Here is a 12,971-nt window from a genome sequence, read left to right as displayed (position 1 = left end):
GGGCCTGAAGGATTTTTCTGAAGAACAGCAGGCAGTTTAACTGATCAGGACAAACAAGGGACTCATGAACAACTATCACTAAACAAAAAACGGCATTTTAAAAAATTCAGCTATTAGGGTGAATTCGGGTAATCTGGGAAATCCAGTGTGTTTATTTCCTGTTCTAACAAAATTTAGTCAACAGGGCTTTTACTATAATTTTAGCATGGATGTCATGTGACTGAAATCACATGACTTCATGGGGGTGATTCCACAGAAAGGGGCAGGGCACTTGTCAATCAAGAAGCTCCCCTGAGAATTACATGACAAGGTCAGTGACAGGATTCTGACTAGATTAATGTTAAGGACATACATCTGCTATAAATAAGACAATGTTCCTAATTGTTGTCAAATTATGTTTGTGATTTATTCAGTATTGTTCCCCGAGTAGCCCCAATTTTACAGAATGGAGAACTTGAATAACCAAACCAATATTCCGTTAATCAAATTGTTGCTTGTTGCTTAAATTTTAGTAGATTTTTTTAAATGTTAATACAATGTTAAACAATTTTAATAGAGTTTTAAATTAATTAACACAGTAGATCGTTAATCCTGTGTAGAGATAGAACTTATTTTCCTGATATTGGAATATACATTTTCTTATTGAGATTTCTGTACTTGTCATTTTTTTTCATAATGCTCTTTTAAAATTGGTGATATTGTGTTTGGCATGCATAAAGTATGGTGAATATAGGCTTTTTTAGGCCTAATACATATGTCCCAGATTACAAAGTGACCTGTCCCAGATTAGCAAATTCAAGTACATTTTTTTTTTGTCACAAAAACACTAATAGATGTGGCATGTCTTCTCTGGGTATAATATCTACTTTCTTTCTTCTTGTGTGGTTAGAAAACATCTTAGGGATTTCAGAAAAGTCTAATGTGTTGATCTCATGTGTTAGATATTGAAATAAATGGCAGAAGTCAAAATTGCTAAAAATGTCCCAGATTACCCAAATTCACCCTATTTTCTATTGTGGACTATATTTAAACCTTTTATGTGAAATCTTATTCAGGTCAGTACTAAAAAACAATAACATGCATTTTGATCGATCCCTCTTATTTTGGTAAAATAATGAACATTTTGCAGATTCTGCACGGTTTATGTAAACTTTTGACTTCAACTGTAACTACACATTGGATGCTCATAGTTTCTGTCACGCTTTGATATGAAAATTGCAATGCAACTGAAGAGCACACACTGCGAGCACAGTAGTGTTTCCACGCTCATTTGACTCGCACCTGGTGCTGAGACGAAGTGGAGTGCGCGTCTAAAAGTCTAATGTTTGATGTGGTCATAAAGACATTCTGTATCATATATAATATTCCCATCATCAGCCAATGTGCAATATTGATCTCATCGCTGTGGTGTTGAGTGTAGCTGCTGGTGAAATGTACTCACTTCAGTCTCTTCAGCTCACACACAGGATTCTTCAGTCCCTCACAGATCTCTTTGATTCCTGAGTCCAGCAGACGACTGTTGTTCAGGTTCATCTCTTTCAGGATGGTTTTGGAGGAGAGAACAGTAGCTAGAACTGAACAGCTTTTCTCTGTCAGCTCACAATTATTCAGCCTGAACACAAAAACAGCATTTCAGTCAGGACCACTTTCGTCAAGTATATTTATTACAATTATATTGCATACAGTTAGTGTTGGTGGTATGGTTCTGTTCTGGGCAAAACTCCACACGCCTGTCCATGCAGCCATGCTTGAACAGAGCGGGGAGAGCAGGGCTACAGAACAGATCCAGTATATGCCTACGTAATTACAATTCACAATTTACATGATTGTAGAAAATACAAATACATGGTAGAGAATATTTGCAATGTAGTGAAGTGAATACGAAAAGAAACAAAGGTCAGATTAGATTACAGGTTCAGTTGGGTAGAGCTGGGGTTGGAGGAGGGAGTTTGATTGTGAGCAGCGATGCGATAGAAGAGATGCTGAAAGAATGGAGTTAAATGGACTGCTGTGATAAGTGTTGAGACTGGATTAGTACACATCAGGAACAGCTGACTATCAGCTGATGTGAGCTTGACTGACGTGGCCTGCCTAAACTAATGCAATGCTTGATTATTATTATTCAGCACATATTCAACACACATCAGAACAACAACTCTTCATATCTGATCTCACATGTTACTGACAGTCTTTAATAATGAATAATCAAAGAGGTTTCAATGTATAAATCATGTTCACTCACATTATTTTCTCCAGTTTGCTGTGAGAGTCCATCAAAAGAGCAGAGAGTTTCTCCCAATCCAGATCTCCTAATTTATCTTCACTCAGATCCAGTTCCTTCAGTAGTAATGGACTTTTACCCAGAACTCCAGTGAGATACTCACACGCTTCCTCTGCAGCAGGACTCTTCAAAAACCTACAGGAAGCAGATAAGGATTTCAGATATATTTTTACATTATGTTTGCCACTAATTCGGTTGTGTGTCTGTTGAATTTCTCTGAACTGCTATTTAATTCCAGTTCATGTCCTATTCAACAACGATGCATTTGACCCTTCTATCCATTTTCATACAGCTGATTTCACATCTGTGGTTCATTTTGAAATATTTGAAGGTTTTTTTTCACCTGATGGTCTTTAATGAACAGAGTCCATCCTGTAGTAAATCACTGAGCTGCTTCACTCCTGATTGTCCAGGATCATTTCCTGTGAGATCCAGCTCTATCAGGTGTGAAGGGTTTGATCTCAGAGCTGAAGCCAGAGCTTTATAACCTTCTTCAGTGATACTGCAGTCTGAAAGTCTATTAAAAAAAGATGTTATTCTTCCTTATAACACAGCTTGTCACACAAGTACATGTTCTAGACTGAAGAAAATGAAAAATATGCACTACAGGATTTTGGACTGAATGACCCTTTTCACAATATAGCTGGTAAAGCTCTATATTGGTGAACGCAAACTACAACAAATGCAAGTTTTGCATTTTCATTTTCTACAATTGCAAGAAGAAAAATCCATGATAGCATTTCTGTGACTTTACAAAAGAGAGAGAAAAAGAGTCATCATTGACTGCATTGGTCAGAACAGAGAAAAATGTCTCATTTGACATCACTCCCTCGGCTGGTGTATTAGAAACACTCACACAACAGCATTAACATGTTTTCTGTCATTTAATGCCAAGGGAACACAAAGTGCAGTGTTAAAAATACAAGTTTTTTCTTGACATGAAAATATATAAAATAAGTTTTATGATGCTAATAACTTTGGAAACGCATCATCACAGGTTGTGTAAAGGGTCATGACCTCGCTGTCACCACTGTGGTTCAATCATAAAATTACACAACCATGGTCGGACATATGTTTGTTTGATTTGTTCAGTTAAATACCAGTCAGAAATTATTAGAAACATTTCCACTGCGGACGCAAGGACTGAACAGGTCAGCCGGGGCTAACAGCTTCCAACTAAGAACTTCGAGGCCATAATCAAACACCATAAACTAGCATTTATGATTATTTCACATAGAAGGTCACTCATATTGAATTGCATCTGCGCCGATTAATTTATGATCACATGGCTACTTTAAACAGTTCCATCAAGACTTTAGCCCCAAAGAGCACACATATAGAAATATAAAGATAAATTCTCATATGTTCTCGCCTCGTTTCTGTACAGAGGATGATTCTGTATTATATTAATGTTTCACTACTTTATGCGATCTGAAGAGTTTTGAGAGCTCTCTCCCATCTCACTGCCATCACACATAGTGGGGCGGAAATGTCATCAAAATGATGTTAAAAAAATATAAATAGCCATTTAATGAGTTTCTGTTTTTAATAACATATATGGTATTAGGACAGGGATCCTCAAATCTGGCTCACGAGATCTACTTTCCTGCAGAGTTTAACTCCAACCCTGATCAAACACACCTACCTGTGATTTTCTACTGATCCTGAAGACATTGATCAGCATGCTCAGACGTGTTTGATTAGGGTTAGAGCTAAACTCTGCAGGAAAGTGGATCTCACGAGCCAGATTTGAGGATCCCTGCTATAGGAGTTAGTGTATCACACAAATAATAATCCTGCTTTTCTGAATATCTGCACAAATCACAAATGTACAATAAACAAGTTACTGAGTAACTTTCAGACACAAATTTCAATTTCATAAACAGAACAAACAGCAGAACCGCTGCATCTCTGAGCAGCACAGTGCTTTGTTCCTCAGTGTTACACGGACCAGTAAATTATTCAAAGTACAGTCGTTTGCAAAGTTAAACAAATTAGCATTTTAAACGAATCGGCTGATTTAAGGATTCAACTCAACTCATTTAGACAGTCACTTGCTGCCACCTACTGGCAGTTGTAGTTTCATATTTAAGAAAGTAGCTAATTATTTAATTTTTGCAATCATTTAATATTTCTACATTACAAAGATATAGTTAAACTTAACAGAATTTATTCAAAATCCATATATGGATGTTGTTGATAGTTATTTAATTTGATTTGTTAATAGCCATTATTCCACTTGCATCTTTAAACCATTGTTTTCATCAAAATACTGTTCATTCATTTTTTCAAAACTTTTTTGTGTTGTACTCTTTCATGTTGCGCCTTTACCCTAGACGGGGCATAACGGATTTAATTTATTGATTAAATTTAAGAATCTGGCATAAGAGGACACCGATATGACAAATATATATATATATATATACACACACACACACTCATTTGCCACTTTATTAGGTACACCTTGCTAGTACCGGGTTGGACCCCCTTTGGCCTTCAGAACTGCCTTAATTCTTCGTGGCATAGATTCAACAAGGTGTTGGAAACATTTTGACATGATAGCATCACGCAGTTGCTACAGATTTGTCGGTTGCACATCCATGATCCGAATATCCCGTTCCACCACATCCCAAAGGTGTTCTATTGGATTGAGATCTGGTGACTGTGGAGGCCATTTGAGTAAAGTGAACTCATTGTCATGTTCAAGAAACCAGTCTGAGATGATTTGAGCTTTGTGACATGGTGCATTATCCTGCTGGAAGTAGCCATCAGAAGATGGGTACACTGTAGTCATAAAGGGATGGACATGGTCAGCAACAATACTCAGGTAGGCTGTGGCATTTAAACAATGCTCAATTGGTACTAAGGGGCCCTAAGTGTGCCAAGAAAACATCCCCCACACCATTACACCACCACCACCACCAGTCTGAACCGTTGAGACAAGGCAGAATGGATTCATGCTTTCATGTTCTTTAAGCCAAATTCTGACCCTAACATCTGAATGTCGCAGCAGAAATGGAGACTCATCAGACCAGGCAACGTTTTTCCAATCTTCTATTGTCCAATTTTGGTGAGCCTGTGCGAATTGTAGCCTCTGTTTCCTATTCTTAGCTGACAGGTGCTGCACCCGGTGTGGTCTTCTGCTACTGTAGCCCATATGCTTCAGGGTTTGACGTGTTGTGCGTTCAGAGATGGTATTCTGCATACCTTGGTTGTAACGGTTATTTGAGTTACTGTTGCCTTTCTATCATCTCTAACCAGTCTGCCCATTCTCCTCTGACCTCTGACATCAACAAGGCATTTTTGTCTACACAACTGCTGCTCACTGGATATTTTGTCTTTTTCGGACCATTCTCTGTAAACCCTAGAGATGGCTGTGTGAGAAAATCCCAGTAGATCAGCATTTTTTGAAATACTCATACCAGCCTGTCTGGCACCAACAACCATTCCACGTTCAAAGTCACTTAAATCCCCTTTCTTATGCTCGGTTTGAACTTCAGCGAGTCGTCTTCACCACATCTAGATGCTTAAATGTATTGAGTTGCTGCCATGTGATTGGCTGATTAGCAATTTGTGTTATCAAGCAATTTTACAGGTGTACCTAATAAAGTGGCCGGTGAGTGTAATTTTTATTTTTTTATATATTATTTATTATTATTTATATATTTTTACATATATAATATTCCCATCATCAGCCAATATGGAATATTGATCTCATTGCTGTCAAATAAAACAAAAGTACTAAAATCAGAAAAAAATGTGAAACCTAGTACTAAACTTAGATCAAAATTAGAAACCTAGTACTGAACTTAGATGGTGTTGAGTGTAGCTGCTGGTGAAATGTACTCACTTCAGTCTCTTCAGCTCACACACAGGATTCTTCAGTCCCTCACAGATCTCTTTGACTCCTGAGTCCAGCAGACGACTGTTGTTCAGGTTCATCTCTTTCAGGATGGTTTTGCAGGAGAGAACAGTAGCTAGAACTGAACAGCTTTTCTCTGTCAGCTCACAATTATTCAGCCTGAACACAAAAACAGCATTTCAGACAGGACCACTTTCGTCAAGTATATTTATTACAATTATATTGCATACAGTTAGTGTTGGTGGTATGGTTCTGTTCTGGGCAAAACTCCACACGCCTGTCCATGCAGCCATGCTTGAACAGAGCGGGGAGAGCAGGGGTACAGAACAGATCCAGTATATGCCTACCTAATTACAATTCACAATTTACATGATTGTAGAAAATACAATTACATGGTAGAGAATATTTGCAATGTAGTGAAGTGTATACGAAAAGAAACAAAAGTCAGATTAGATTACAGGTTCAGTTGGGTGGAGCTGGGGTTGGAGGAGGGAGTTTGATTTGTGAGCAGCGATGCGATAGAAGAGATGCTGACAGAATGGAGTTAAATGGACTGCTGTGATAAGTGTCGAGACTGGATTGGTACACATCAGGAACAGCTGACTATCAGCTGATGAGAGCTTGACTGACGTGGCCTGCCTAAACTAATGCAATGCTTGATTATTATTATTCAGCACATATTCAACACACATCAGAACAACAGCTCTTCGTATCTAGGGTGTATTCCAGAAAGCAGGTTATGTGACATACCCGGGTAAGTTTGAGGATAAGCGAGCGGATAAACTCGGCTTTCGGTTCCAAAATTGGAGGTTACTTTTAGGGTATGTAAGTAACCATAGTAACTTGCTCTCTGAAGATAACCTGCTCCGGAGCAGGTTATGTTCAGGGTTAGTTCACTTCAGTGCTATTAGTGCACGCGTGACATACTCACCAGCCTTCAGTGGGCCTTCAGTAGCGCACAACATTATATAATATTAGATTATATAATATAGCCTTATATATATATATATATATATATATATATAGTTACGGGGTTGACAAGACGTGAGATGTGCGGATCCATTCGCAATGCTTTATTAGAAGACATGGTCAAATTCAGGCATGGTCAGTACACAGCAAACAGGTATGGCAAGGGCAAAACACAAGAGCAATCCTAGAGCAAGCGTGGGTCGACGATCGGCAAACAGTATCCAAACAGGGCAAGACAGAGAGAATAATCCAGGAGAACGGGCAGGAATCAGAACACAGGAAATCAACATGGAAAACAAGGACCGCTTGGTAAGATAGCTGGGCTAATCAATACTCGGCGATGAGCCAGAAGAAGTCCCAAGCTTAAATAGTGTGTGTGTGTGTGTGTGTGTGTGTGTGATTGGGATTGTGAGATGGTACTCAGGTGTGGGCGTGATCAATGTGAACAGCTGTGAGTGATTAGTGAGTGCAATGGATGGAGGGAAATGGAGTCCAATGTGCTGTGTAGTGTGAAAGTCCATGTGGTGAGCGGGTGACCTCTGGTGGTGAGTAAACGGAAGTGCATGGCCAGGATTCGTAACATATATATATATATATATATATAGCGCTAATATAAGTAATAAATAAGGTAATATATTATTCTAATATGGTTATTTTATTTATTTTATTGGCATATATAACAGTTATTTGTATAAATTATAAAACACTATGACAAGGTAATGTTTAATTTATTATATTATATATGCTTATTACATTTTATATTATCATCTCACCAGTGTTAATTTCGTTGACGAAGACGAAAAATATTCGTTGACAAACCTTTTTTCTGTGACTAAGACGAGACGTTGACGAGCTAAAACTAATATCTGATGATAAAAACTATGACGAAATGTATGCGCGTCTTCGTTAACAAGACGAGATGGGACTAAAATGTTATTTAAGGACTACCGGACATTCAAAATACATCCTATAGGCTAAGTTAACTGCCTTGTCTTTCAAAATGTGCGTCTCTGTCATTGGATAAGGTGCATTTTCATGGCAGCCGCAGTGGACTGATAGGCTACCAAAACGCGAACTAGCGATCTGAAACAATGGCCTCAGCACCCGAAGGGTTAGGGAGTGGGTGACCAGACGTCCCGTTTTTCCCGGGAGTCACAATTCATTGTCGATTAACTTAAAGTCAGTGAAGGTGTGATAGGCGGAAACGCGCTGATAGAAGTGCTCTCGCTCGCACGCGCTCCACTTCTTCAGTTCTCATACAGCGCGCGATCAGTTCTCAGTGCTCAAATACACACACAGCAGTCCAAATGTCTCTCATGTAGAGTATCTCACGGAAATACAGTTCGTTATGGTTTAAGTGAGCTTAAACAGGTGGGTGAAAACTGAATGTATGTCAGTAGGCTATTACATACATACCTTCTGTCTTAAATGGACAGCATTCCTAATTATCTGTCATAAATGTTAACCAACAAAAGATGTTAAATAAATGTATACTTGTTAAGTAAACCTACTGTATCTGAAAAATGAGTTTAATTTATATTTCTACCAAAAAATGAAAATTTATTCCAGTTTTTCCAAATTCAATCCTTGATTCAAATTTCTCATAACTAAGCTTAATTGTTTTGGTCTAAAGAGAGAAGTTTTGAAGACTACATATAAAATAGCTTCCAAAATAAATGTTGGTAACTGCAGTTTGACTAAAAGTAATGACTAAAAGTTGACAAAAATTCAATGACTTTTCGTCGACTAAAACTAGACTAAAACTATGATAGACTCAAATGACTAAAATGTGACTAAGACTATTAAGCATTTTCGTCTCAAGATAAAGACTAAGGCTAAATCAAAAATGCCTGCCAAAATTAACACTGCATCTCACACATGGATTGGCATTTTCTATAATGTATTTCTATAATACAAATACATCTGATATGACTTAATATATAATTAGCATCAAACAATAAATATAAGTCATATTCTCAAGGATTAAAGATTAAACGGGGGAAAAAAATTATTACACAACCATCAATTAGGTGGCGATATGCACTAAGCATGTAAATAACCAATGAACAAAAGAAGAAAGAAAGAAACAGCATGGTGTGCTTTTTCTTAGCGTCCGTTTCCATAGTGACTCGTCGATTCGTCGCTCTGTTGAGAATGTCTTGAGTCTTAACCAGGAACATACTCTGAGTTGAATGAACTTATTCCCGGACGCGTTTTTGGAACCGCATACCTCGAGTAAGCAAGGTTTGGGATTAATCAACCCAAAGTTCAGGGTTTAGCTGACGATAAATTAACTGTGCTTTCTGGAATACACCCCTGATCACACATGTTACTGACAGTCTTTAATAATGAATAATCATAGAGGTTTCAATGTATAAATCATGTTCACTCACATTATTTTCTCCAGTTTGCTGTGAGAGTCCATCAAAAGAGCAGAGAGTTTCTCCCCATCCAGATCTCCTAATTTATCTTCACTCAGATCCAGTTCCTTCAGTAGTAATGGACTTTTACCCAGAACTCCAGTGAGATACTCACACGCTTCCTCTGCAGCAGGACTCTTCAAAAACCTACAGGAAGCAGATAAGGATTTCAGATCATTTATATTTTTACATTATTATTGCCACTAATTCTGTTGTGTGTCTGTTGAATTTCTCTGAACTGCTATTTAATTCCAGTTCATGTCCTATTCAACAACGATGCATTTGACCCTTCTATCCATTTTCATACAGCTGATTTCACATCTGTGGTTCATTTTGAAATATTTGAAGATTTTTTTCACCTGATGGTCTTTAATGAACAGAGTCCATCCTGTAGTAAATCACTGAGCTGCTTCACTCCTGATTGTCCAGGATCATTTCCTGTGAGATCCAGCTCTATCAGGTGTGAAGGGTTTGATCTCAGAGCTGAAGCCAGAGCTTTATAACCTTCTTCAGTGATACTGCAGTCTGAAAGTCTATTAAAAAGATGTTATTCTTCCTTATAACACAGCTTGTCACACAAGTACATGTTCTAGACTGAAGAAAATGAAAAATATGCACTACAGGATTTTGGCCTGAATGACCCTTTTCACAGTATAGCTGGTAAAGCTCTATATTGGTGAACGCAAACTACAACAAATACAAGTTTTGTATTATCATTTTCTACAATTGCAAAAAGAAAAATCCATGATAGTATTTCTGTGACTTTACAAAAGAGAGAATAAAAGAGTCAACATTGACTGCATTGGTCAGAACAGAGAAAAATGTCTCATTTGACATCACTCCCTCGGCTGGTGTATTAGAAACACTCACACAACAGCGTTAACTAGTTTTCTGTCATTTAATGCCAAGGGAACACAAAGTGCAGTGTTAAAAATACAAGGTTTTTCTTGACATGAAAATATATAAAATAAGTTTTATGATGCTAATAACTTTGGAAACGCATCATCACAGGTTGTGTAAAGGGTCATGACCTCGCTGTCACCACTGTGGTTCAATCATAAAATTACACAACCATGGCCGGACATATGTTTGTTTGATTTGTTCAGTTAAATACCAGTCAGAAATGATTAGAAGCATTTCCACTGCGGACGCAAGGACTGAACAGGTCAGCCGGGGCTAACAGCTTCCAACTAAGAACTTCGAGGCCATAATCAAACACCATAAACTAGCATTTATGTTTATTTCACATAGAAGGTCACTCATATTGAATTGTATCTGCGCCGATTAATTTATGATCACATGGCTACTTTAAACAGTTCCATCAAGACTTTAGCCCCAAAGAGCACACATATAGAAATATAAAGATAAATTCTCATATGTTCTCGCCTCGTTTCTGTACAGAGGATGATTCTGTATTATATTAATGTTTCACTACTTTATGCGATCTGAAGAGTTTTGAGAGCTCTCTCCCATCTCACTGCCATCACACATAGTGGGGCGGAAATGTCATCAAAATGATGTTAAAAAAATATAAATAGCCATTTAATGAGTTTCTGTTTTTAATAACATATATGCTATTATGACAGGGATCCTCAAATCTGGCTCACGAGATCTACAGGTCCTTCTCAAAAAATTAGCATATTGTGATAAAGTTCATTATTTTCTGTAATGTACTGATAAACATTAGACTTTCATATATTTTAGATTCATTACAACACAACTGAAGTAGTTCAAGCCTTTTATTGTTTTAATATTGATGATTTTGGCATACAGCTCATGAAAACCCAAAATTCCTATCTCAAAAAATTAGCATATCATGAAAAGGTTCTCTAAACGAGCTATTAACCTAATCATCTGAATCAACTAATTAACTCTAAACACCTGCAAAAGATTCCTGAGGCTTTTAAAAACTCCCAGCCTGGTTCATTACTCAAAACCGCAATCATGGGTAAGACTGCCGACCTGACTGCTGTCCAGAAGGCCATCATTGACACCCTCAAGCAAGAGGGTAAGACACAGAAAGAAATTTCTGAACGAATAGGCTGTTCCCAGAGTGCTGTATCAAGGCACCTCAGTGGGAAGTCTGTGGGAAGGAAAAAGTGTGGCAGAAAACGCAGCACAACGAGAAGAGGTGACCGGACCCTGAGGAAGATTGTGGAGAAGGACCGATTCCAGACCTTGGGGGACCTGCGGAAGCAGTGGACTGAGTCTGGAGTAGAAACATCCAGAGCCACCGTGTACAGGCGTGTGCAGGAAATGGGCTACAGGTGCCGCATTCCCCAGGTCAAGCCACTTTTGAACCAGAAACAGCGGCAGAAGCGCCTGACCTGGGCTACAGAGAAGCAGCACTGGACTGTTGCTCAGTGGTCCAAAGTACTTTTTTCGGATGAAAGCAAATTTTGCATGTCATTCGGAAATCAAGGTGCCAGAGTCTGGAGGAAGACTGGGGAGAGGGAAATACCAAAATGCCTGAAGTCCAGTGTCAAGTACCCACAGTCAGTGATGCTGGTGTTGGTCCACTGTGTTTTATCAAGGGCAGGGTCAATGCAGCTAGCTATCAGGAGATTTTGGAGCACTTCATGCTTCCATCTGCTGAAAAGCTTTATGGAGATGAAGATTTCATTTTTCAGCACGACCTGGCACCTGCTCACAGTGCCAAAACCACTGGTAAATGGTTTACTGACCATGGTATTACTGTGCTCAATTGGCCTGCCAACTCTCCTGACCTGAACCCCATAGAGAATCTGTGGGATATTGTGAAGAGAAAGTTGAGAGACGCAAGACCCAACACTCTGGATGAGCTTAAGGCCGCTATCGAAGCATCCTGGGCCTCCATAACACCTCAGCAGTGCCACAGGCTGATTGCCTCCATGCCACGCCGCATTGAAGCAGTCATTTCTGCAAAAGGATTCCCGACCAAGTATTGAGTGCATAACTGAACATAATTATTTGAAGGTTGAGTTTTTTTTTTTGTATTAAAAACACTTTTCTTTTATTGGTCGGATGAAATATGCTAAATTTTTGAGATGGGAATTTTGGGTTTTCATGAGCTGTATGCCAAAATCATCAATATTAAAACAATAAAAGGCTTGAACTACTTCAGTTGTGTTGTAATGAATCTAAAATATATGAAAGTCTAATGTTTATCAGTACATTACAGAAAATAATGAACTTTATCACAATATGCTAATTTTTTGAGAAGGACCTGTACTTTCCTGCCGAGTTTAACTCCAACCCTGATCAAACACACCTACCTGTGATTTTCTACTGATCCTGAAGACATTGATCAGCATGCTCAGACGTGTTTGATTAGGGTTCGAGCTAAACTTTGCAGGAAAGTGGATCTCACGAGCCAGATTTGAGGATCCCTGCTATAGGAGTTAGTGTATCACACAAATAATAATCCTGCTTTTCTGAATATCTGCACAAATCACAAATG

At 38.4% G+C, this 12,971-nt stretch overlaps 1 protein-coding gene and 1 long non-coding RNA gene across 2 annotated transcripts in view; one reads left to right on the top strand and one right to left on the bottom strand.

The window, feature by feature from the left end:
• The window catches only part of LOC306867355, a 1,261,287-nt gene that overhangs the window by 732,457 nt on the left and 515,859 nt on the right, over positions 1–12,971 (top strand). The gene's annotated exons all lie outside the window — the stretch shown is intronic.
• The window catches only part of LOC306866617 (NACHT, LRR and PYD domains-containing protein 3-like), an 80,240-nt gene that overhangs the window by 4,326 nt on the left and 62,943 nt on the right, over positions 1–12,971 (bottom strand). The window contains exon 10 of the mRNA XM_079411881.1: positions 1,442–1,612. Within this exon, the coding sequence (XP_079268007.1) occupies positions 1,442–1,612 (171 nt within the window). The remainder of the gene's footprint in view (positions 1–1,441; positions 1,613–12,971) is intronic.

The sequence above is a fragment of the Barbus barbus genome (assembly GCF_936440315.1).
Source record: "Barbus barbus genome assembly, chromosome: 4".
Classification (NCBI taxonomy): Eukaryota; Metazoa; Chordata; class Actinopteri; order Cypriniformes; family Cyprinidae; genus Barbus; species Barbus barbus.
The sequence above is the reverse complement of the archived record's forward strand: the minus strand, read 5'-3'. Positions and strand labels throughout refer to the sequence as shown.